The 26,724-nt window shown below is 40.7% G+C and overlaps 1 protein-coding gene across 1 annotated transcript in view; it reads right to left on the bottom strand.

Annotated features, from left to right (window-relative positions):
- The window catches only part of LOC132378174 (protein bassoon-like), a 487,211-nt gene that overhangs the window by 172,047 nt on the left and 288,440 nt on the right, over positions 1–26,724 (bottom strand). The window contains exons 11-13 of the mRNA XM_059944909.1: positions 14,077–14,175; positions 11,915–11,970; positions 2,773–2,879 (exon numbers count right to left, since the gene is read on the bottom strand). Of these exons, the coding sequence (XP_059800892.1) occupies positions 11,930–11,970; positions 14,077–14,175 (140 nt within the window). The 3' untranslated portion in view covers positions 2,773–2,879; positions 11,915–11,929. The remainder of the gene's footprint in view (positions 1–2,772; positions 2,880–11,914; positions 11,971–14,076; positions 14,176–26,724) is intronic.

The raw sequence follows: 26,724 nt of genomic DNA, 5'->3' as shown, positions 1-26,724 counted from the left end.
ATGTGGATTGTCAGCCATCAATATGCTTGTTAACAATACTGATGCTCAGATGGAACATTATGACGGCAGGTAATTGTCCTAGGTAAAACAAAACCATTAAAATCTTTGCCCAAGCTGATACCACCCAGGGAAATAGTATAGCTGACAGTTACAGTTAGTATGAATCACTGCTTGAAGTGAGAAGAATAAAGAGATGTGGCAGTGTGTGGACATATATCCAGATAATTGCCAAGATCTATCCCTTATACCCTAGAAGGGCTATTATTTTGATGTGGGTGGAATTGGTATCCTGATTTCATTCCCTCGGCACTGTCCAATGTAATACAAATACAAATACTTTCTTTCAGTCCAGATAATGTGGAAGAAAACCATGTTTCAATGCATCAAGGTAAATTGGAAATAAATGCATTAAAAGAGTTTACTTTTTTTGCCCACTTTAAAAAAACTTGTCAATTTAACAATATCTGCAGTCTGCATAAATTAAATACAGAATATCAGAGCAGACTAATATATTTTGATTTAATTAACTATCTTTATTTAGCTTACTGGCTTTAATAAATATGGTTAATTATCCAGCTCTAAGGGTAAATCAAAACTAGAATATTGTGTTCCTACTACTTGCCCACTAGATACTTTTAATAGCATTGAAAGTTATTGTTCAGATTCAGATTCCTTGATTAAAACCAGTGGGGTATCATTGCACTGTGAACTATTGAAATATTGCTACCAGCAGTGGAGACGCTCATGATGAAATTGTATGGCAACAAGTAATTTTCCCTGAGTCACATGGTTTTAATTGTAGAAAAAATAAAAGAATGATGACAGAAAGGATGGATTCAGAGAATTTATCATTATAATTGCACAATATTCTAAGAGCGTAAGATTAAATAGCATGAAGAAAAGCCTATTTTGTTTATCCATTCTGCTCAATCATAGAGTGGATGCATTCAGGTCTGTTTAAATCTGCACAACAATGAAAAAAAAATACTGAACCTTTCCTGAAGTCCAATATTTACGGAGCAAGAAGCCTACATTTCTTCCAATGTGAAATACCCGGTATTACACTTCGGTTGAATTTTAGGTCTTATTGGTATTTTGGTGGATCTTCCTCAACTTCCACATCCCTTGAATAAAAGCAGTGGGGTGTCATTGTACTGTGAACTATTGTGATATCACCACCAGAAAGTAGGGATGCTCACTATGAAACAGGATGGCTACAGTAATTTTCCCTGAGTCATGGTAGTGTAGCAGTTAGCATAATGCAGATGCAGAACCACCAGCCTGGGTTCAATTCCCATCGCTGTCTGTAAATAATTTGCACATTCTTCCCATGACTGCACGGGTTACCTCCTCGTGCTCTGGCTTCCTCTGCTGTACCAAAGACATACGGGTTAGTAGGTTAATTAGTAACATGGGTGTAATTTGCCAGCTTGGGCTTGTGGGCTGGAAGGGCCTGTTACAATGCTATATCTCTAAATAAATGAATAAATAAAATGAATGAATTAAAATATTTTGTTGCAACATCTTCCTATCAATTGCAATATATACATAATATAAAATAATTATATAATACCCTCCTTGCTCACAGTAAATAAATCAGTCACTAATTTAAAATATGCAGCATCCATGTTCCCACGTTGGAATAGCTTTTAATTTTTTGAATATTTTTCCAAGTAAAATAAACAAAAATAAAGAGGCTTTCTAACATTCTACATTCTCCTTGATGCATATTCATTGTTTCATAGGGAAAATCCAGGGGAATCGTTATTTGTGAATGACTTTTGCTTCTCTTATAGAATACTTAACTAATATTGTAAAAATGTTAGTTTAATTCTTAGCAAAATAATTGAATCTTTCTGATGGAAAGACAGCCTTGGCTATTATAAGTTGCAGAAAGTGCCTTTCAAGGTAAATAATGACATTATAATTTCTAACAGCCTTGACAGAAGAGTTTGAACTCATTTGATTTTAGTGTTGCAGAGTGCAACTTAACAATGCAACACCTGTGAGTCTGTTGGGGTCATATACTGCGTTTCGTGCTCCCAGTGTGGCCTCCTGTATATCAGAGAAACCCAACGTTGATCGGGAGACCGCTGAGAATCTAAAAATTCTGACACATGTACATTTTCAAAGGTTCATTATTTTTACACTGCAGTTAACAGAAGTGTATCAAAGTATGAAGGCATAATATCTTTACAGCAACATAAGACACAAATGAATAATCACTGTGCATATCTTCTTCTAGCTACATATCACAATATAGTAACAATTTGGAAGAGCTTAATAGTGATTTGCAGTTTACGACCTAATAAATCTGCATCACCAACTCTTTCTCAGCAGCTATATAAAAAATAAAAACAGCTATTCCCATATAAAAAGGTTATTTCAAATTAAGATGCAATATTATAATAGATTTGAATAGGTTTCTATTAAAATTGTATTTGCAAAACATTGTATCCTTCACATTGTAGGTGTTAAAGTAACATTTCATTACATTTGCTGGTATTATAGCAGTTCTGTACAGATATCATTAAGATACAGAGTTCACAATTATCTTACTTTTTAAACTCCATAACTTGAATGCTTACAAGTCTTTGAGAAATTAATAATGATGCTATCAATTCTTAATAAAAGCTAACAGTACTTTCCAGGTTTAGTAAAACCCATCAGTCCTGTTGGTAATTTGCGGTCCTTATATACATAATTGCTTGAATTAGACAGCTCCATGAGAAACAGAAATAAAACTATTTGGAAGTGATTCCATCTACTCACCAGTATACACAGAGTCCCATGCTCTTATGTTTCTTGTTGAATGTATTCTGATTCTTCATAGGTTTTTCCAGTATGATACACCTCTCTTCAATCCCACACTAACTTCCCTGCAGCCAATCAGGAAGAAATCAAACAGACTTATCAATAGACTTGAACAAACACCCCACAAAAATTAATATCAAAGCATGTGAGACTAATGATACTTAAAGCAATAAAACATTCAAAGATATAGTATTTTCACAGAAACCATACATGCAGACATTTCTGTCAAAAATTGACTCATAATTTTTGATTACCTGTCCTGTCATCAGTTTCTTTCTTTCTGTTATATTTTAAGGTTAAAGATAGAAGTTCAGTTGCAGGAAGTGCCTTAGGTCATTTGTTGAAAATTTTGTGCCTGACAGGATTTACTTTGCTCCTTTTCTTCCTACATATCTTGCAAAAATAAGGCATGGAGCTCAATTTAAAAATCAGGCTTGCACGATTTTCTAATTATCCTTTCTATGGTTTGACATATATTAATGCAGCAAATAATATGTTACTTTAATCCAAATAAGGAATTGTTAAATCTGTAACTAATGCAAATCCAGTTTTAACCAACTTTTTTATCCAGATCTCTCAAATAATATGGCAGTTTATATTTAGTATAGATTTTAGAAACATAGAACACCTACAGCACAATACAGACCCTTCGGCCCACAAGGTTGTGCCGAACATGTCCCTACCTTAGAAATTACTAGGCTTACCTATAGCCCTCTATTTTTCTAAGCTACATGTACCAATCCAAAAGTCTCTTAAAAGAACCTATCATATCCGCCTCCACGCACGCACTCTCTGAGTAAAAAACTTACCCCTGACATCTCCTCTGTACCTATTCCCCAACACCTTAAACCTGTGTCCTCTTGTGGTAACCATTTCAGCCCTGGGAAAAAGCCTCTGACTATCCACACGATCAATGCCTGTCATCATCTTATATACCTCTATCAGGTCACCTCTCATCCTCCATCACTCCAAGGAGAAAATGCTAAGTTCAGTTTTAGAAGAGTTTAAAACAGTTTTATGAACTTGTGTAGGTGAAGCCAGATATCTGGCTGACATCCAGGAGGCAAAGATGGGAATGAATGGGGATTTTCTGGTCGGTAGCCAGTGACCCGTATAAGTTAGCCGATTGTTGGCATAATTTCACATGGTGACCAGGAGGCATACAGAAGCAAGATCAATCAGGTGACTGAGTGGTTTTGCAATAACAACCTTGCACTCAGCATCAATAAGACCAAGGAATTGATTGTGAACTTCAGGAATGGGAAGTTGAGAGAACACACACCAATCCTAATCGAGGGATCACAGTGGAAAGGGTGAGCAGTTTCAAGTTCATGGGTGTCAACATCTACGAGGATCTATCCTGGGTCCAACATATTGATGAATTACAAAGTAAACATGATAACAGCTTTATTTCATCAGGAGTTTGAGGAGAAGTGGACTGTTACCAGACACTTGCAAATTTCCACAGACGTACTGTGGAGAGCTTTCTAACTAGTTGTATCACCATCTGGTATGGAGGGGCCACTGCACAAGATCAGAAAAACTGCAAAAAGTTGTAAATTTAGCCAGTTCTATCATGGGCACCATTCCCCCAGCATCCAGGACACCTCCAAAAGGCTATGCATCAAGAAAGTAGCATCCATTATTAAGGAACCCCATCACCCATCAGGAACACACATATTCAGGAATTCAGAAACAGCTTCTTCCCCTCCACCATCAGATTTCAGAATGGACAATAAACCCATGCAAACCATCTCACTTTTGTTTTCGCATTATTTATTTAATTATAATTTTATTTATATATATACACACACACTTCTTATTGTAATTCAGTGCTTTATTATGTATTGCAATATAATATTGCTGTAAAACAACAGACTTCATGACATATACAAGTAATATTAAAACTGATTCTGACTGTTCCACCGGGGGTCCATGTTAAGACTGTTTCTTTTCACGTCATACATAAATGATTTGGATGACAGAATTGATGGCCTTGTGGCCAAGCATGTGGATGACAGAAAGACAGGTGGAGGAGCAGGTAGTGTTGAGCAAGCTGGACAGATTAGGAGAAGATTTGGCAGATGGACTATGGTGTAAGGAAGTGCATTGAGATGCACTTTGGTAAAAAGAATAAAGGAATAGACTATATAAACAGGGAGCAAATTCAGAAATCAGAGGTGCAAAGGGACTTGGGAGTCCTTGTGCAGGATTCTCTAAAGGTTCATTTGCAGGTTGAATTGGCAAAAGAAAAGCAAATTCAAAGTTAGCACTTAATTCAAGAGGACTAGAATATAAAAGCAAGGATGTTACGCTGAGGCTTTATAAGGCATTGGTCAGACCACATTTGGAGTATTGTGTGCAGTTTTGGACCCCATATCTATGGAAAGATATACTGGCGTTGGAAAGGGTCCAGAGGAGGTTCACAAGAATCATTCTAGGTATGAAAGGGATAATGCATGACATGTTTGGAGGCTTTGGAGTTGAAAGAATGAGGCAGTGACTCACTGAATCTTTTCAAATATTGAAAGATCTAGATAGAGTGGATATGGAGAGGGTCTTATACTGCAGGAGTCTAGGATCAGCAAATACGACCTCAAAATAGAAAGATGTCACTTCACAGCAGAGATGAGGAAGAATTTCCGTAGCCAAAGGGTGGTGAATCTGTGGAATACATGGCAACAGAGAGCTGTGGTGGCCAAGTCATTGAGTATATTTAAAGTAGAGGTTCATAGTTTCTAGAATGAAGGTAATGTGCTCCTTTTTCAAAGAAGGGGGCTCTCCTTCCTCCACCGTCAATGCTGCTCTCAACCACACCTTTTCAGTTTCATGCACGTCTGCGCTTACCTCATCCTCCCACCACCCTACCAGGGATAGGGTTCCCCTTGTCCTCACCTATCACCCCACCAGCCTCCACGTCCGGCACAGAATTTTCTGAAACTTCTGCCACCTCCAACTGTGTCCCACCATCAAGCACATCTTTCCCTCCCCCCAATTTTTGCTTTCTACAGGGATCGCTCCCTATGCAACTCCCTTAACCATTCATCCCTCCCCACTGATCACCCTCCTGGCATTTATCCTTGCAAGTGGAACAAATGCTATATCTGCCCCTTCACTTCCTCCCTCAGTACTATTCAGGGCCCTAAACAGTCCTTCCAGTTGAGGCGACCCTTCACCTGTGAGTCTGTTGGGGTCATATACTGCGTATAGTGCTCCCAGTGTGGCCTCCTGTATATCGGAGAGACCCAACATTGATCGGCAGACCGCTTAGCCGAGCATCTACGCTCCATCCACCAGAAAAAGCGGGATCTCTCAGCAGCCACCTATTTTAATTCCACTTCTGATTCCCATTCCGATATGTCCATCCATGGCCTCCTCCATTGTCGTGATGAAGCCACATTAAGGTTGGAGGGACAACAACTTATATTTTGTTTGGGTAGCCACTAACCTGATGGCATGAACATCGATTTTGCAAACTTCTAGTAATGACTTCACACACACACCCTTCCCCTTCACCATTTCCCATCCCTTTTTCCCTCACTCACCTTATCTCTTTGCCTACCCATCACCTCCCTCTGGTTCTCCCCTCCCTTTTCTTTCTTCCATGGCCTTCTGTCTCTTTCACCAATCAACTTCCCAGCTTTTTACTTCACCCCTCCCACTCCAAATTTCACCGATCACCTAGTATTTCCCTCTCCCCTTCCCTCCACCTTTTAAATCTACTCCTCAGCTTTTTTTTCTCCAGTCCTGCTGAAGGGTTTCGGCTTGAACCGTCAACTGTTCTTTTTTCCATAGATGCCACCTGGCCTGCTGAGTTCCTCCAGCAGTTTGTGTGTGTTGATAGTTTCTTGGTTATTAAGGTTGTCAAAGGTTACAAAAAGGCAGGAGAATGGGGTTGAGAGAGATAATAAATCAGCCATAATGGAGTGACAGGGTCACCTCGATGGGCCAACTGGCTTAATTCTGCTCCTGTGTCATAAGCAAAATATTTTGCATAACAACCCAAATATACTCATTTGAGGCTAAAGCCTTTAACTGTATGGTTCTGGCACCAGCACTATAATCCAGTCATTTTTATCATCCTCTATTGTTGAAGAAGAAGATGGTGCTGGTGAACCATGGTGACGTGTTGTGGGCTACGCACAAAAGCTCTAAATATACCTCTTCTGTATTAATGTCACTGCAATCTGCAGCCAGTAATTACCCTTTAAGCAGGACCTCGCCCGGAAGCATCAAAAGTTTGTTCATTTCCACTGATGCTGCCCGACCATTTTATGTGTATTGTTTTGGGTTTCCAGCATCTGCAGAATTTCCTGTGTTTATGATTTGTACTCTTGAACCATCTTAATTAACTGGTGATTTCATGATCTTCTGAAAGACTCAGTGGATTTAAGTCTCAAGCATGCAGGTACAGACTTTAAACAGATGCAGCTACTGTACATCGCTTTGGCCAGAAGAGAGGGAGGAGGGGGGACGCCAAACCAGACTGAAATATCAAGCAATGAAATTTCCCCTACCCAGTATCTTGTTAGTAAATGTACAGTTGCTGGAGAACAAGATTATGGACCCAAGAGCACGAATGCTGTATTGGAGGGAAATAAGGAATTGTTGCATCCTATGTTTCATGGAGACATGGCTGTCCTCAGACATGCTGGGTGCATCAGTAATACCTGGAGGCTTCTTGATGCACAGGATTGACTGAACTGCCAATCCGGAGAAAGTCGGGCTCCATGTTTCATGATAAAGTCTTTGTGGTGCTCAGGTGTGGCAGTTTTGTCGTACTCTTGTTCCCCTGACATGGAACATCTAATGATTAAGTGCAAACAGCTCTACTTACCCGGAAGGTTCTCCTCCATGATCTTCATCACAGTTTAACATGTCACCAAAAGCCATGTTAATCAGGTACTCAAGATACTGAATGCTGCCATCACCAAACAAGAAAAAGCTCACCCTAATGCATTTCATATCATAGTCAGGGGCTTCAATCAGGCTTCTTTGAAAAAATCTCTGCCTAATTATCATCAGCATATAACGTGCAGCACCAGGGGTCCCAACACACTTGACCACCGCTATGCTATAATATGGAATGCCTACCGTTCTCAGCCTAGACTATATTTCGGGATATCTGATCACTTGGCTGTCCTCCTACCTGAATACAGGCTAAAGAGCAAGGCCCCAGACATAAGGACAACAAAGACGTGGTTTTGGGAGGTAGATCAGCGGATGTAAGATTGCTTTGGGTCAGCAGAATGGGCCTTTTCAAGGAACTTATTAGAAGATCTGAATGAATGCACCATGGTTGTTACAGACTTCATAAAAACAGTCATAGATGAGTGTGTCTCCATAAAATCATTCAAACTTTTCCCTTATCAGAAGCACCGGATCCACAATCTGCTGAGGGCCAAATCAGTATAAAACAAAAGGTTCAGGTATGATCTCCAGCAAGGCAACTCAGGCGTGGTGTTCCAGACCAAATGTGAATCACTGAAAGATGCTCGATAGCTGTTGCAGGGCTTGAATGCTATTACCTCTTACAATGGGCAAACCAATTGACATAAGGGACAATAAGACTTTGCTCCCTAATGACCTCAATCCCTACTTTGCTCACTTTGACCGTAGCAGCACAGACACCCAGAGCCTCCAATGACACTGTGATTTCGATCTCTGTGGCTGATGTGAAAGCGTCCTTCAGGGTGGTGAACCCACAAAAAGCATCCAGCCCAGATGGGGCATGAGGGTGAGTACTAAATACCTGTGCTGGTCAACTGGCTGGAGTGTTCACCAATATCTTTAACCTGCATCGGCAGTCTGAGGTACCCAATGGCTTCAATTATACTCTTACCTTAGAAGAATGTGCTAACCTGCCTCATTGACGATTATCCAATCATGCTTATATCTACTGTGATGAAGCACTTTGAGAAGCTGGTGATAAAACATATCAATTCCTGCCTGAGAAGGGACTTGGATCTGCTACAATTTGCCTACTGACACTTCCACAGCACGTGCCACTTCATAAGCTCTTCACTCAACCGTGAAAACATCAGGATAGCAAAGATGCATGCATCAGGATTCTCTTTATTGACTAGAGCTCGACATTCAATACTAACCCCCCACCCCCCCGCAAAAATTAATGAGTAAGTTTCATGATCTTGGCCTCAATAACTCCGTGTGCAATTGGATCCTCCATTCCCTGACTTGCAGGCCCGTCAGTTCGGATTGGCAACATCTCCTCCACGATCTCCATCAGCACAGGTGCACCACAAGGCTGTGTGCTTAGTCCCCTGCTCTACTCACTTTACACTTATGACTGTATGGCTAAGCACAGTTTCAATGCCATATTTAATTTTGGTGAAGGCACCACTGTCATTGGTGCAATCAAAGGTGTGAGATTCAAAATCTGTCTGAATGGTGCCCCACCAACAACCTCTCCCTCAATGTCAGCAAGACCAAGGAGCTGATTATTGACTTCGGGAGGAAAAAATGGAGGTCCATGAGCCAGTCCTCATCGGGGAATCAGAGGTGGAGAGGGGCAGCAACCTTAAGTTCCTCAGTGTTATCATTTCAGAAGATCTATCCTGCACCCAGCACACAAATGCAATTACGAAGAAAGCACAGCAGCACCTCTACTTAGGAGTTTGTGAGGATTCGGCATGACATCTAAATCTTTGACAAACTTCCATAGATGTGTGGTGGAGAGCACATTGAGGGGCTGCATCATAGCCTCCATATGGAATTACCAATGTCATTGAACAGAAAATCCTACAAAATGCACGCAGTCCGTCGTGGGTAAAGCACACCCCACATCTACAGGGAGTGCAGTTGCAGGAAAGCAGCATCCACCATCAATGTCCCCTCCACCCAGGCCATGCTCTCTTCTCACTTCTGCCATTGAGAAGGAGGTACAGAAGCCTCAGAACACACACCACCAGATTCAGCAACAGTTATTACCACTCAACCATCAGGTTCTTGAACCGGAGGTGATAACTTCATTCAACTTCACTTACTCCAACACAGAACAATTTCCACAACCTATAAACTCAGTTTCAAGGACTCTCATCTCATATTCTTGAGATTTATTGCTTATTTCTTTATTATTATTTTTTTCTCTTTTATATATGCATAGTTTGATGTCCTTTGAACATTGGTTGTTTGACATTTTGGGTGCAACCTTTGATTCTACAGTATTGTCTTCTTGGATTTACTGTGCCTGCAAGAAGTGAACCTCAGGGTTGTCTCTGGTGGCATATGTACTTTGACAATAAATTTACATGAACTTTGAATCCATGGGTGGATAGGCATACATCTCAATCTTAAAATTTTAAATGGATGTCAAAATAATATATAATTTCATCTTGAACAAGAACAGAAACATCTGGTGACCTCTGCTGGGTTTTATGCTCTGGAATTAAAGTTTAGGAGAATTGGTAATCCTCATATGTGCCATAGGCACATAACACTCAAAACTCTGAAACCTAGGGCATGACTCCGAAAAATCCTAGCCTTGAAAGACACCCCATCCTCTCCCTGCCTCCATGTTATGTCCTCCCCGAAAAATCTCACATCAAAAATAACGCATCCATCAGATTTACAGGTCTGTCACTACATTTCCATTGTAGTTACATCGGGCATACTAAACCAACAATGGAATTTTGAGGTGGAGACCTCTAGGCATATTCCTGGCATTAAAGAACAGCACCTTGGGCAATGCTGATGCTCAATGTCCCATTGATCTGGTCTGATCATATGACATCACTGAATCCTGATCTCCAGTGATATCATTGTGGTCCGCTGGGTCCTGCAGTTTCACTCCTCCTGCCCCCAAATCACAAAGATATTTTGGGCATGAGTTTAATTGACTACGGTAAATTTCCCCTTGTATACATGGGTAGTAGGAAAATCAGGTGGATACTTGATTTTGATAAGTAGTACTTGATACTTGATAAGTAGTGGAAAGGGGCTAATTGGAGTTCTCTGGGGTTGGTACACAATAGGTCAAATAACTTCCCATTATGCTTCAAGAAAAGTTGAGGAAGATTAGAATGCAACTAAAGACATTGTAATTGCAACAGAGCAGATCTGGCAAGTTATAGGAAACAATTCAAGAACATACTAGAGAAAAATAACTACTAAAATTTTATTTCTTTTTAAAAAATTCTATATTCATTTTTGGTACCAATGAATCTTTAGTGGTTTAATGGGTCTGTAGTTAAACCTTTGTAAATAATGACTCCAGTTAAGCTAATGGTAAGACCTTTTCCACAGATCTGGCTTTAGTTCATGGTACTACTACTTTACCATATATTCAGGTATTAATCATCTATTTAGTTAATTTTGCTCCCAGTTTGTCCTATATTGTCTTGTTCTGAAATCAAATTTTAATTTGAAAGAATTACTATTTTACATATCAGTAAATTTCTCTAAAATTTGGTACCTTTTATGACTGTGAAGCGCATGGTTTTCCTTCATAAACTAAATACAAAATCCAAATATATTGACTGGCAGGAGCAGTACTTTGCTGCACAGTGATGGTTGCAGATGTGAACTCTCCTGATCTGGCAACGTACTCTGCACTCTGCTTGTAGAATTAATCATTGGCCTGAAATGATTCCATGTTTTTTGATGCAGAAATTGTTGTTAATTCTAAGAGAGCTTTTGCCACCTGGTGCAAGTCATCATTTGTTTTTCACATATAAGATCTTTTGTGTCTTGTGACTAACCAGCTTTTACTCATCTTCCATAATTCTTTCAACTTACTAGATGCATGACCACATCCTTAGATTTTACTGAACTCATCTTCCTCTGACCACATCTCGTGCAATAGGAACCATCATCCTATTGATTTCTTGAATCCAGATCATACAAGTCAGGTTCATGAGAGGTACTAAAAGACTACTAAAGTCATGTTAAGTCCTATTATGTAGAAATCATTGCATTCAGGGTATCAGGTAAAAAAGAAAATCAAAGTGATTTAGACGAATACTATATGCATCCTTGAAAATAACAGGCTGAGATTAATCATAAACCATACAAATATCTGTGTAGGATGACAAAATATTTTCTCTTAGCCATTCACCAGATGCAAAAGACACTTTCCACGTACCTTACAACAGTGCGATCACCAAAATGAAGTTAATTTCCGGCCAAAAGAAGCAATGCCTACACAAAGATGAAAAATACAATCGTCAGTTTTCTACTCATTCAACTATAACCTAAGCTGAATGATAAACAGTAAGTCTAAAACTGGAAGAAGTCCAACATAATAATTAAACATTTCAGACAGCTCCTGTTAGATAATTACCCACTGTGCAACTTCAGTCAAAAGAGCAGATCATGTATGGTTTGATATAACAAGAAAGAGCATTATGATTAACAATTAATAAATGAAACAATGCACTTATGATTTGAAAACTGACAGAAATTAGCGGTTATGTCAAAACCCCCTCAGAACTCCAATGTTCCAGCATCATAGTTACATTCATATTTTTATAATCAGGCCTATAGTCACAAATAAATCATTCTGTCAGGAACCTAATCGTGCTAAAGTTGCATGTCTGATCAAGGTCTAATTTTAAGAGTCAATAACCAAGACCTCTACACTTCGTTGAGATTTTTCAGAACAAGCTACATTGTGAATGCTAATCATTGAAACACTGGGTTTAAGTACCACTAAAATTGCCAATCAAAGCAAACAGAGCAGAGAAAAAAACTTGACACAATTCCATGATAGTCATCGGTTTTTGAATAAAGGTTCTGCAGACCTCACAGATTAATTTGATTATATTTATTTTTTCCAAATAAGTAAAACAATGGTATAAAAGATGTGGTTGCAGAAATAGTGAATGCACTGATGATCACATTCCAAAACCCCCTAAGGTTCTAAAGAGACTCTGTCCTAGGTTTAGAGCACTGTCTGTTATGTATGTGGGTGGGTAGATGGATGGGAGGGAGGAAAGGGGCTTGTTTTGCTGAGGTTGTTTTGTTGATGTTGTTCTGCTGAACACTGTGAACATGCTGTTGAGGCTGGAATGTCTGGCAACGCTTGCGGGCTGCCCCCAGCACATCCTTAGGTTGTGTTGGTTGTTTAATTCAAACAATACATTTCACTGCAGACACACAAGAGATTCTCCAGGTGCTGGAAATCCAGAGCAACACACACAAAATGCTGTGGGAACTTAGCAGGTCAGGACTATCTATGGAAATGAATAAACAGTCAATGTTTCCTTCATCAGGACAAAAAAAAGAGAAAGAAGGATATTTCATTGTATGTTTTGACGTATCAATGATAAATCTGAATCGGAATGGAAAACAGCAAATGAAATACCACTGTTCAAAAAAAGGAGAAAGAGAGAGAGGGGAAAAATGGAAATACAGGCTATAAATCAGAGAAACAGTATGGAATCCATTGGTAAGAAAGTGATAATTTTACACTTACAGTCAACATAATGTGAAAGGAAAATAACATAACCAATGTATAAGAGATATATAAGGCTATAATCCAGCAAGGGAAATAAAGGATCAGTCCAAATAAAATCAATAATATGTCATATCAATGTTACTACAGAAGATAAAGTTCATGGATAGAGGGTTCCCTTTGGAAGGATTCACTAAGAGTAACCTAGATGTGAAGTTCGGGTAGTTTTACTGGATTTTTACTTCATTGTCTACAGGAATCAGAATAATTATGAGAATCCATTGCTTCACTAGTATAACTAGGCAAGATAAATAAAGTATATGATTCCCTATCACTGTTGTTAAGAAGGAGCAAACTCAATGAAATGAATGTTTTTTACTACTATAAGGAGGTGGAACCAAAACAGATTTACACTACAGATGACTCTACTAAACCTACTATCCTGCCGAAGGGTCTCGGCCCAAAACATCAACTGTACATTTTTTCCATAGGTGCTGCCTGGCCTGCTGAGTTCCTCCATCATTCTGTGTGTGATGCTGTTAATAGGTCTTAATGTCAGAAAAAGAAATGCATGATTCTTCTATAATCATTTCCTTAAATTCTTTACCAGTAATAATATTACAGGTACACATTCAAATACAGATTTCTTGCTCAGTTATCACCATAAGAAGTAAAACTTCTGTATGTTATACATATAGCTCAAAAGGAGAGGGAAATTTGAAACCAGTTGAGATATAACTTGGAAGTAATGGAAAATAACAGGATTTTCTGACAAACTTGACACATAACTTTGATGAACAATTGGTGTTACAATGATATTTCTGACCCTTCCTATATAACAGTATTTTTACCTTCAGTCAGCTTCCCAGCCTGCTCAGCAGCTCCACCAGGCAACATTTTGGAAACAAATGCTCCAATATCACCTTCTTTCTCTTCACCTGCTTTTTGACCTGTTGTCAAAGCAAAAAAAAAAAAGAGGAAACAAAACATTTACAATTTGTTGCAAATTCCAACTCCTCCATAAGTTATTTCCTTGCACTAGATGACTCAGTTGGTGACAGGATTTTAGCTGCACCTGAACCCGTTTTCAGTACCATTTCATGGCCACAAATACAACTTCCAACAGAGATTCGTGTTAAGAATGTTTCTCATTGCTCATGTTTGAAGACAACCCTTTCTGAACTCTAGTTACGATCACATGACTCAGAACAAGTCAAACATTTGTTTGACAGTCTTTGTGGTTCTGTATTTCATCCTGTCTTTCAGCTTACTTTCAGGAATTCTCAAGAGTAAACCCAGACAGGATGACCAGCACACTCAATAAAGAGTCAAACAAAAGGCAGAGTTAATATGGAAATACTATATTGTCATGTAACGGTAACCTTAGGCCTTAAAACCCTGAAATTATGGACAACTTTAAAGACACGGCAAAGTGATGTTATCAACATAGAATTCATGGCACTTTTCTACTTAAAATGGCAAAGGAGATGGACATTCCAATATTGACAATAGTTCCAAAATTTGCAAAAAGGAATTAGAGCAAAGTTACAAAAGCAAAGCTTTTTTAAACGCCTGAATTAAGAAGTGATGAACAATGTAAAGATTTAGCTCTTGTTAATGGAATCCATTTCCATGAAGGATATTACATCTTAAGGAAATAGACCAATGAGTGTTTATGGAACCAAAATAGCGAACCAGGGAAGATCACGGTCTCCAGGATCTCATGACAAATGGGATCAGAATTTAGAAAAAAAAAGTCAAGAACATGTCACTTAGTACCATAATTTGAAAGGATTTCAGATAGCAATAATGTCTCAAAAGTACAGGAAACACAAATACCAAAAATCTTCTTTGGCGGCAAAATTGCATCTAAACCCTATTCTGTTCTTTTTTTAAATTATATTCTGAATACATCCATCCTTCCTTCTATATCCTGCATTATTCCAATTAAAACATTATTTTCCAAGCTTTTTTGCTTTGCTATATCAATATAATTTCAGCAGTATGGAGAAGAAATAATACTGACGCTTACAATGGGACTGAAACACCTCACGAGTGCTTGTACCTTGAGGACTACTCAGAAATTAGATCTGGGCTCTCAATTAATTGCTATTTATTTTAATCACCTGGGAGGAGGGGAGTAACTGCAAGGTATCCAGGCTTGTCAACTGCAGAAAAATTAGAGAAAGGGCATACAGTGATTAAGATGCTGTGACCCTGCAACTGAATGTAGATAGATTGAACAAAAGCTTGTTAAATGGAATTTTGAAGTGAGAAATTTATAAGGTTATACATTTCAGTAGGAGGAATTAAAATGAAGAGTGCCTGCAAATGGGAGGTACAGAACAGTCTAGGTTTTTTACTGCATGAATCACAAAAAGCAGGCAAATCTGGCAAGAGTGCCAGTGGCATATTAGATTCAGAGAACACAAGAACACCAAAACAGCCCCTTCAACCTATCTAGTACAATCAAAGCTGTGAAGCCACACTTGTAGATATTGGACATAATTTTGATGCCCAATCCTAAATAAGGATACAGTAAGCTCAGAGGCACTCCAGAAGTGATTCATTAGGGTAATTCCTGGGATGAGATGATTGCCCTCTCAAAAGAGGCTAGACAGGTTGGGTATAGATTCTTGGGAATTTAGAAACATGAGACGTGATCTTACTGAGACACCTATGACTCTGAGGGGGCATGGCAGGGTAGCTGTTGAGATATTTTCACGAGTGGGAGAGTCTCAAATGAGGGGCCAATGTAAGAGACAAGATAAATTAAACTGAGGAGCACAGAAATGTATTTTTATAGTGGTTGCTGAATGCCCGGAATTCTCTGCCCAAGAAAGTTGTAGACACTAGATTATTGGAAGTATTTCAAGTATTGAAAAATTGTTGAACTGAGGGCCATGAAAAACTGGATAGAACAGAAGATGAAGCCAGAGTAGATTAGCCATGATCATGCTGAACGGTAGGAACAGACTTGAAGGGTCAAATTGCCTACTCCTGTTCCTATGTCCCTGTGACTTATATATTCCATATTATTCCACATCAAAATTTGAATGTCATTAACTATTTTTAGAAGTTCATAAGCTGATGCTTTAAATACTTCTGCATTGTTACAGCAATGAACCAATTTCAATTCATTATACAATTAATATTGTTCCTTTCTTAAAAAAGATAATAGAATTCATAAATTCCATTACAGGGATGGTAAAACATTATTGTGCATTAAACTTGTATTAGATTATTTAGCATATTTGGCACTGATCAGTTTTGGCTGGCAGTAAGTCTATATTATGGTCGCAACGTATCCAGCTGGAAGGTGGTGCAGCTGTTAGTTCATGACCGCACTACTAGCGCATCACATTCCAACCTTTAACATGGATCTCTGCAAGACCATAAGGTTCCCCAAGCACTTGGAGCACCTGAGTGTGTAAGATCCAATGAAGTGGAAAGGAATAGAGGGAATGGGACAATAAACCTTGCCTTGGGCTCTTTTCCTATGAGAATAAATGACTACAGTTCTGTGCATGGCTAATTAGTTCCCAACAAGAATAAAAGCAAAAGTGCTGGAGATATGAGGCAGCTCAGGCAGCATCTGTGGAAAGAAAACAGTTCTGCTGAAAGATCTTTGGCCCAAATTAGTAATATCCTTTCTCACTCCATACTTGCTGCCTGGCCATTTGTACATTTTATCATCATTTGACTTTATTTCATATCTCTGGCACCTACAGCATTTTGTGTTTTCCCCCCAAACTTGTGCTTGCATTGGAACTGTACAATGAGATGCTTATGAACAACTAAATGTGTTTCTGATTATGCAAGGTGACTTGGCTCATGACTTTCATGCACTGGCACTTCTGCCTGATGTTCTTAATCCTTGGATCATACCTCCTCCTGTGGTCCCTTGGGGAAGAGCTGAACTCTCCAACTGACTGGATTGTAGAGAATGTCACAGGCAATCTATGAAGACCTTTAGAGTGTGTACATCCAGTCTGGTGCAGATGGTACTATTTAATATTGAATAGATTGGTGGCATTCTCAAGCGAATCCCATAACTTCCATTGTAGCAACTCTCAGATTCCATGTGCTCATGATGCAGTGTGCCTTGGGTATCTGAAACCTGGTGGACCCCATCCCTCTCCAGGTTTGACCACGGCCGATTTCCTCCAAGTAGGTGGCTCACCTTGGTCGTGAACACATGGCCATTATAGTTCATCTGAGAACCTTTCTGCCCCAGCCAGTGACTTCGTCATGGAAGTCATTCGCCCAGTGGTGCCTCCTCTCCCTCACTCTTTTCAACATCTTTCTGAAATGGATCATGAGTGTTGCCCTTGAAGGTCATGTGGGCACAGTCAGCATTGGAGGGAGGAACATCACAAACCTAAGATTTGCTGACGACATTGATGGACTTGCAGGAAAAGAGGACGAACTGGCCAACTTGGTCAGCCATCTTGACAGAGCCTCCACAAAGTTTGGAATGGAAATAACCTGCCGAGAAATCCAAGCTCAAGACAAATGCCTAAACAGACATCTCAGTCCATGGTCAGAAACTTGAGACAGTGAAGCAGTTCAAATACCTGGGGGCAATCATCAGTGATGAAGGATCAAGACCAGAAGTCCTGGCAAGAACCCACAGGCAATGCCTGCACTGTCTAAGCTCAAGACAATATGGAGGGACAGCAACATCACCATGAAGTACAAGATCAGACTCCTGTGTGCATTGGTATTCTCCATCTTCCTGTACGCATGCGAGATATGGACCCTCACAGCAGAGCTACAGAGGAAGATACAGGCATTGGAAATGAGATGCTATCGCAACATCTTGGGCATCTCATATTTGGACAACATCACAAACGTGGATTCACCAAGACCATCCAGCACCACATTGGCCCCCATGAAGACCTTCTCACAATGGTGAAGAAAAGAAAGCTGAGATGGTACAGCCACGTAACAAGATCCAGTGGCCTTGCAAAGACCATTCTACAAGAAACTGCAGAGGGGAAAAGGAGGGGAGGCAGACAGAGGAAAAGATGGACAGACAACATTAAAGAACGGATAGGGAAAACATTTGCGGTGACTCAGGCCCTGGCACACAACCGTGACAGATGGAACAGACTGGTGCAAAGCTTGTCATGACGGCACCCCGACAACTCCACCAGGAGTTAAGGGCACAAGAAGAAGATTCCGTGTATAAGTTTGCAGGTGATGCCAGTGTAGTGGGCCATATATCAAATCATGATGAGTTAGAGAATGAATAGTGACATGTTGTCAATGTCAAGCAAACAAAAGAATTGGCCAATAACTTCAGGAAGGGTGTGATGCACAAGTTACAGCTCACATCAACAATGCTGAGGTCAAGAGAGTTCAGCATTTCAAGTTTCTGGGAGTGAACATCACCAAAAGCCTAGGTCCAATCACATTGATGCTACTGCCACGAAAGCTCACCAGTGCCTCTATTTTTCAGAAGGCTAAAGAAGTTTGGCCTGTCTATTTGACTCTCAGCAATTTTACTGATGCACTATAGAAATCATCCTGTCTGGATGTCTCACATATTAGTATAGCCACTAGTCTACCCATGACTGCAAGAAACTACAGAGAGTTGTGGACACTGCTCAACACATCACAGGAACCAGCCTCCCCTCCATGGACTCTGTCTACACTTCTCACAGCCCCAGTAAAGCAGCCAATATAAAGAAAGATACTACCCATACCAGGCATCCTCTCTTTTTCCCCTCTCCCATTGGGCAGAGGATACAAAAGCCTGAAAGGATGTACCACCAGGCTCAAGGAAAACTTCTACATCACTGTTATGAGGATTGAATGTTTTCCTAGTAGGACAAGTCAGCCTTGACCTCACAATCCACCTTGTTGTGAATTTGCACCATACTGTCTACCTGTACTATACTTTCTTCTTTACTGTAACACTTCATTTTCCATTCTATTACTGTTTTATTTGGTACTACTTCAATACACCATTGAAATATGTACAGGAGTGAGATATGCCAACTGGTGGACTGGTGCCACAGCAACAACCTGGCACTCAACGTCAGTAAGACAAGAGTTGACTGTGGACTTCAGGAACGGTAAGATGAAGGAACACATACCAATCCTCATAGAGGGATCAGAAGTGGAGAGAGTGAGCAGCTTCAAAGTTCCTGGGTGTCAAGATCTCTCTAACCAGCATATCAATGTAGTTACAAAGAAGACAAGATAGCGGCTATACTTTATTAGGAGTTTGAAGAGTTTTGGCATGTCAACAAATACACTCAAAAGCTTCCATAGTTGTACCATGGACAGCATTCTGACAGACAGCATCACTATCTGGTATGGAGGGGCTACTGCACAGGACTGAAATAAGCTGCAGAAGGTTGTAAGTTTCGTCAGTTCCACCTTGAGTACTAGCCGACAAAGTACCCAGGACATCTTTAGGGAGCAGTGTCTCAGAAAGGCAGCATCCATTATTAAGGACCTCCAGCACCCAGGGCATGCCCTTTTTTTTACTATTACCATCAGGTAGGAGGTACAGAAGCCTGAAGGCACACATTCAGCAATTCAGGAACAGCTTCTTCCCTTCTGCCATCCGATTCCTAAATGGACATTGAATCTTTGGACTCTACCTCACTCTTTTTTAAATATACAGAATTTCTGTTTTTGCATGTTTTTTAAAAAAAATCTATTCAATATACATAATTGATTTACTTGTTTACCTATTATTTTTAAATTTTATTTATCATTATTATTATTTTTTTGCTAGATTATGTTTTGCATTGAACTGCTGCTGCTAAGTTAACAAATTTCATGTTATATGCTGGCGATAATAAACCTGATTCTGATATGAATTGATCTACTGTATATGAATGGTGTGCAAAACAAGTTTTTCACTGCATCTTGTACATGTAATAATAAACCAATTTACTAACAAGAGGCTTGTGAAGAAGCCAATTGTCTTTATCCTCCCAAGATCAAGCCATTGAAACAATGGTTTATAAAATAGACCCTCTAAGAATTAAGCAAGGACGTGATGTTTCTGAATACCCAGCATTCACTGAGAAAACTCTCCTCATAACTAATCAGGACTTGAACAACCCTTCTTATTCATGAAGAGCTCTGGTTTCTGAAAAGTCTGCAAATCTCTTCAGAAAGTCAGTATGTGATGATGGCCCTGGAAGAGCCACTGCCTATGGAGATATTGCTGCTTGCAGAGATGAAGAGAAGAGGATGGATTCCTATTGATTATTTGGGAACAGGGACTACGAACATCAATATTTCCTTGGGATACCTGAGCTTGCTTGGGCTATCTGCAACAATTAGCTTGAATCTCATATTCAAAAGGTGTAGCCAGTGGAACCACAAGCTGAGGATCGATTTTAAGTAATTTCTAAGGTGCTGAAATGTGGTGGAGCTCAGTAGAAGTTTTTGTGGTCAAAAGAAACAGATTTCAGAATGTGCAGTTAAACTCTGGAGTACTCTACAACAGGCTGCACAATTTAGATAATTCGGTAATCAAAAAGCAAACAAAAAACTGCAGATCTTGTGAATTCTGAATACAATTCACGAAACAGACATTCACTATTTCTTTCTCTCCACAGACGCTGCTTGACTTGCAGAGCATTTATAGCACATTATTTTTAAAATAATCTCTCTATATGATGTTGCTGCTGGGCAAGTAAAGCTAAGAAAATTAGATTAGGCTGTAATTACCGATTCACAGACATGCTTCGGACAATGTAATTGAATTTCAACTGGCACAGCTCAAAATTGGCACTGCATGAGGAATGAGTCAAACTATAGGATTCCAACTTAGAAATTGAGTCACAAGAACCATACAATTTACCAAGCTTTGGTTACCATGTGAATAAATGCAATGTGTGCTTTGACCTAAAAGGAACAAACATGTTCCACTCAGGCATACTCATTCGTGCTTATGACAAAAAGAAATATTATATGACTGAAGTTCTGAACAAAGATCTTTCAGCCCACACTTTATGACAGTGAATTCTTTAAGCCAGATTTTAGCCCGTCCCCTCATTTACAAATATCTTCCTTACTTCCACGGGCCTAACATATTAAAAAAAAATTAGCACCACTTCTTCAAGACTTATGGGAATAGGCCAGCTTTAGCTTTTCCTAATCATCTGCCATCATCTCTTACTTAATATTTCCCTTCTTCTCATTTATTTCTCATCCAATTTGCTATTATGTCCCATCTTTCTAAACATATCTGAGAATCACAAGAAGTCTATTTCGAAGTCTATGTGCCCTCCCCCAACTTTTGGATTCATCTCTCCCCTTTGTGTTCCTTGTGTGAAAATGTGGCTGCATAAATAACTTTCTGAACAAGGCACACCAACGTGATTTATATAATCAAACTGCAACTCGCTGCGAGTAAAAGGAAACTCCTTAAATTGCGGATTGTCAAAAGCTACTGGGCAATTTTCAGCTCTCCATGAATATCCACAGTAATTACACATTAAACCTGTGAAGGAAAGCCAAATTGTGTAATTAACAGCACAAGCATCTTTTTATAGTGTGATAATTGTTCCAATGCAAAAACTGCACAGAGGTCTCCCTGCTCTCTTGAATCACAGTGTGGATTCTGTCCATTTAGAGGTACAGTGGATATGACCTTCATTTTGCAACAACTTCATGAGAAACGCAGAAGCCGCATCAATCACATATAACGACACACACATTTCCTCGTGCTTGTGATCAACTACATATCATGTTTTAATCTCTCAGATGCCTTTGAGTTGAGGGAATATGCATTAACCTTTAAAAATTTGCCGATGTTAATTTTCTTCTTAATCAACGTTTTGCGGTGCTCAGTCGTGGCAGTTCTGGCAAGTTCCTGTTCAAGCAGTTTGGCATATCTAACAGTGAAGTGTCACCCACACTACCGAACATGGGAGTTCACTTCAGTTATTCTGAGAGCAGGCTATATCCCACCTCAGATGGATATCAAGTCTGCACTTAATGAACTATCCTCTGTCATCAACAGCCTTGAAATGGGACCCCCTGCTGCCTTCTTCATCATGGACGATGACTTCCAACTAGGCAAACGTCAAGTGTGTGTTACCAACTTACCATCAATATGTCTCATGTCTCACCAGGGGCACAAAGACCCTTAGCCATTGCTATATAACCAAAGATACCCACCCAGCTGACTCCCCAGCCACACTTTGGTAAATCAGAACAGCAGACTGTGCTTCTCACTGCATACAAACAAAAGCTGAAATGAGAGCATCTAGTACAGGAAGTTGCACAAAGCTTATCCAAAGAAATGGATGAGCTTCTATGTGACTGCTTAGAGGCGGTAGAAGCATCTATGTTCAAAGACTCGGTTCCTAGCCTAGATGAGTATGTCACCACCATCCTGAAGTTTATCAGCAAGTGTGTTGAAGACTGGGTACAAAAAAAAACAGTCCAGGTGGTCTCAAACTAGAGTCCATATATGAACCAGGACCTCCAGTCCCTACTAAAGTCTAGGACTGTAGCATTCAAATCGGGTGATCAAGACCTTTACAAGAAATCAAGATACAACCTCTATGAAACTTTCAGAGAGACCAAGGAACAATAATAGTCAAAATTGAGTCCCAGACCAGTTGACAGTTACATGCCACTGTGGGTTACAGAACAAAATTGTGCAGCATCGCCAACAGTGCATCCCTTCCCAATGAGTTTAATGCATTCTATTCCTGCATTTTAAACAGAAGGGGATTGGCATGTTACCACCCAAGACCAACAGCCTCTAATAGACCTGAACCCACAGTCACCACGGTAGATATAAGATCAGTCTTCTGGAAAGTGAACAGTCAGAAAGCATCTGGACCAGACGGTGTTCTTGGCCTGTTGGTGGGAGTATGTGCAGATATTTGTAACCCCTCGGCACTTCAATCTGACATTCTCACCAGCTTTAAGGAGACCACTGTTGTCCCAGTACAAAAGAAGATAACATAACATGCCTTAACAGTTACCGCTCAGTGGCTCTGACATTCACCACTATGAAGTGCTTTGAGAGGGCGGTCATGGCATGTATTAACTCAAGTTTCCCAGACAATCTCGACCCACTGCAATTCACCTACTGCTGAATCAAATCGATAGAGGACACCATCTCCCTGGCTCTATGGTCACCTCTGAAACATCTGGGCAGTAAAGACATCCACGTTAGACTGCTGCTTATTGACTACAGCTCTGTCTTCTTTTCAAGCAAACTCATCACCAAACTTTGAGACCTAGGAGTTAACACTTCCCTCTGCAAATGGATCCTTGAATTCCTGAGTGAGAGAACACAACAGCAACACCTTTGCCATGGTCATATTCTAAACACTGGTGCTCCACAAGGTTCCATCATCGGACTCCTATTCTGCTGCTTGTGTACTCACAAATGTGTAGTCACACTCTGCTCTAATACCATCTGTGAGCTTGCAGATCATACCAGCATAGTGGGTCATTTCTGTTGGAGTACAGGAAGGAAGCAGAGAGCTTGGTAACGTGGCATCTTGACAATAACCTTTACCTCAAAAAGAGCTAGTCATTAACTTCAGAAAGGAGGCAGTGCACACACTCCTGTTTTTATCAATGGTGCTGACGTTAAGAGCGTTGAGAGTTTTAAGTTCTTGGGTTCAAGCCACAAGCTTGCCTGTTGCAGCAGTCCAGAAGAGGAGATGCTGGAGGCCGTACAGAGTGGAGTCTATGCTGGGTTAGGGGCTGGCACCTTCCCTTGGTGGTGCCCTCCAATGTTCGATCAGTGGAGTGACAAGCTGGATCGCGCGAGTGTGTGCATATGTTCGTCTGCGGACTGCACAGAACTGCTTGTTCTTGTCGATAGCACCCATGTGCCATTAATTTACAGGACATGCTACTCAGGGACTTAGGCTATAGTTTTTTATTATGTGATTGTATGTTCACTTGCTAACTTTTATGTGCCGTATGTGCTTTGTGCAGTGCTTGACTGCTTGTACTGTGTTTTGCACCTTGGCCCCGGAGGAACGCTCTTCCATTTGGCTGTATCCATGGGTATTCATATATGGTTGAATGATAATTAAACTTGTAAAATCTATCAAATTGAATATGCAGATAACATTTGCATCCGTGCATCTTTGGAGACAAAGCCCCCAGTCATCACCAGCCCACTTACTGCAGTGTACAAGAGAATGGATCATCTGTAAGACAAAGCATCACCCTGCCCTAACTGCACAAGACGATGATGCTCACAAAGAGAAGCTGCAAGACATGGACCACTACCTATGTTTTGGGGACACTACTCAGTGAATTGAGACATTGATCATCATATTTACCATTGCCTTCAGGATTCTGAGGATGAATGTGTTAATTTTAAAACCTCAAGACTGTTACTAAGCTCACTATCGACCGGCGAGCTATAATCCTTTCTCTCCGCACAATTCTGAAGCAGTACACAGGTACCACTAATGTCTCCACAAAATCCATCAAAAACATTGATAATCAGGATCAATTTCTAGACCTACATTCAGGTGTTAATTATAGTCAGACCTGCCAAATGAACAGGGCACATTATTTGCTGACACAAGTTCCTAAAAAAGGTAGTCTACTCCAGATCCATGCAGAGATTAACAGAAGAAGCTACTGAAGCATATTCTCAACCCCTTTGCAAAATGCAACATCCCCACCAATCTGCATTAATTCAGAATAATCCAGGAGTATGCAGAAGGGTAAACGGTGAAAGGGGCCCATGACCACTTGAAATACCCAACCAGCCATGGAGCCAACCCGATAACCACTTCCTCTACCTCCTGTAGGTACTCTTAGTCTCACTGCTCCACCAAGATGCAATATACTTTGTTTCCCTAGTTTTAATGATTTCCATCTCTATCATCAGCGACAATAGGGGAAAAATATTTTAAGATATAGCAAACACGAGGAAATCTGCAGATGCTGGAAATTCAAACAACAACACACACAAAATGCTGGTGGAACGCAGCACGCCAGGCAGCATCTATACGGAGAAGTGCTGTCGACGTTTCGGGCCAAGACCCTTCGTCAGGACTAACCGAAAGGAAAGATAGTAAGAGATTTGAAAGTAGTGAGGGGAGGGGGAAATGCGAAATGATCGGAGAAGACCGGAGGGGATGGGATGAAGCTAAGAGCTGGAAAGGTGATTGGCGAAAGTGATACAGAGCTGGAGAACGGAAAGGATCATGGGACGGGAGGCCTCAGGAGAAAGAAAGGGGGGGGAGCACCAGAGGGAGATGGAGAACAGGCAAACAACTAAATATGTCAGGGATGTGGTAAGAAGGGGAGGAGGGGCATTAACAGAAGTTAGAGAAGTCAATGTTCATGCCATCAGGTTGGAGGCTATCCAGCCAGTACATAAGGTGTTGTTCCTCTAACCTGAGTCTGGATTCATTTTGACAATAGAGGAGGCCATGGATAGACATATCAGAATGGGAATGGGGCATGGAATTAAAATGTGTGGCAACTGAGAGATCCTGCTTTTTCTGGCGGACCGAGCATAGGTGTTCAGCGAAACGGTCTCCCAGTCTGTGTCGGGTCTCACCAATATATAAAAGACCACACCAGGAGCACCGGACGCAGTACATCACACCAACCGACTCACAGGTGAAGTGTCGCCTCACCTGGAAGGACTGTCTGGGGTCCTGAATGGTGGTGAGGGAGGAAGAGTAAGGGCAGGTGTAGCACTTGTTCTGTTTACAAGGATAAGTGCCAGGAGGGAGATCGGTGGGAAGGGATGGGGGGGACAAGTGGACAAGGGAGTTGCGTAGGGAGCGATCCCTGCGAAAAGCAGAAGGAGGGGAGGGAAAAATGTGTTTGGTAGTGGAATCCCGTTGGAGGTGGCGGAAGTTACAGAGAATTACACGTTGGACCTGGAGGCTGGTGGGGTGGTAGTTAAGGACAAGGGGAACACTATCCCGAGTGGGGTGGCGGGTGGATGGGGTGAGGGGAGATGTACGGGAAATGGGAGAGATGCGTTTGAGAGCAGAGTTGATGGTGGAAGAAGGGAAGCCCCTTTGTTTAAAAAAGGAAGACACCTCCTTCATCCTGGAATGAAAAGCCTCATCCTGAGAGCAGATGCGGCGGAGTCAGAGGAATTGTGAGAAGGGGATAGCATTTTTGCAAGAGACAGGGTGGGAAGAGGAATAGTCCAGGTAGCTGTGAGAGTCTGTAGGCTTATAGTAGTTATCAGTAGATAGGCCGTCTCCAGAGATGGAGACAGAAAGATCAAGAAAGGGGAGGGAGGTGTCGGAAATGGACCAGGTAAATTTGAGGCCAGGGTGAAAGTTGAAGGCAAAGTTAATGAAGTCGACGAGCTCAGCATGCGTGCAAGAGGCAGCACCAATGCAGTCGTCGATGTAGCAAAGGAAAAGAGGGGGATGGATACCGGTATAGACTTAGAACATGGACTGTTCCACAAAGCCAACAAAAAGGCAGGCATAACTGGTACCCATACGGGTGCCCATGGCTACACCCTTGGTTTGGAGGAAGTGGGAGGAGCCAAAGGA

This window comes from Hypanus sabinus, chromosome 19, assembly GCF_030144855.1.
Source record: "Hypanus sabinus isolate sHypSab1 chromosome 19, sHypSab1.hap1, whole genome shotgun sequence".
NCBI classification, from domain to species: Eukaryota; Metazoa; Chordata; class Chondrichthyes; order Myliobatiformes; family Dasyatidae; genus Hypanus; species Hypanus sabinus.
The sequence above is the reverse complement of the archived record's forward strand: the minus strand, read 5'-3'. Positions and strand labels throughout refer to the sequence as shown.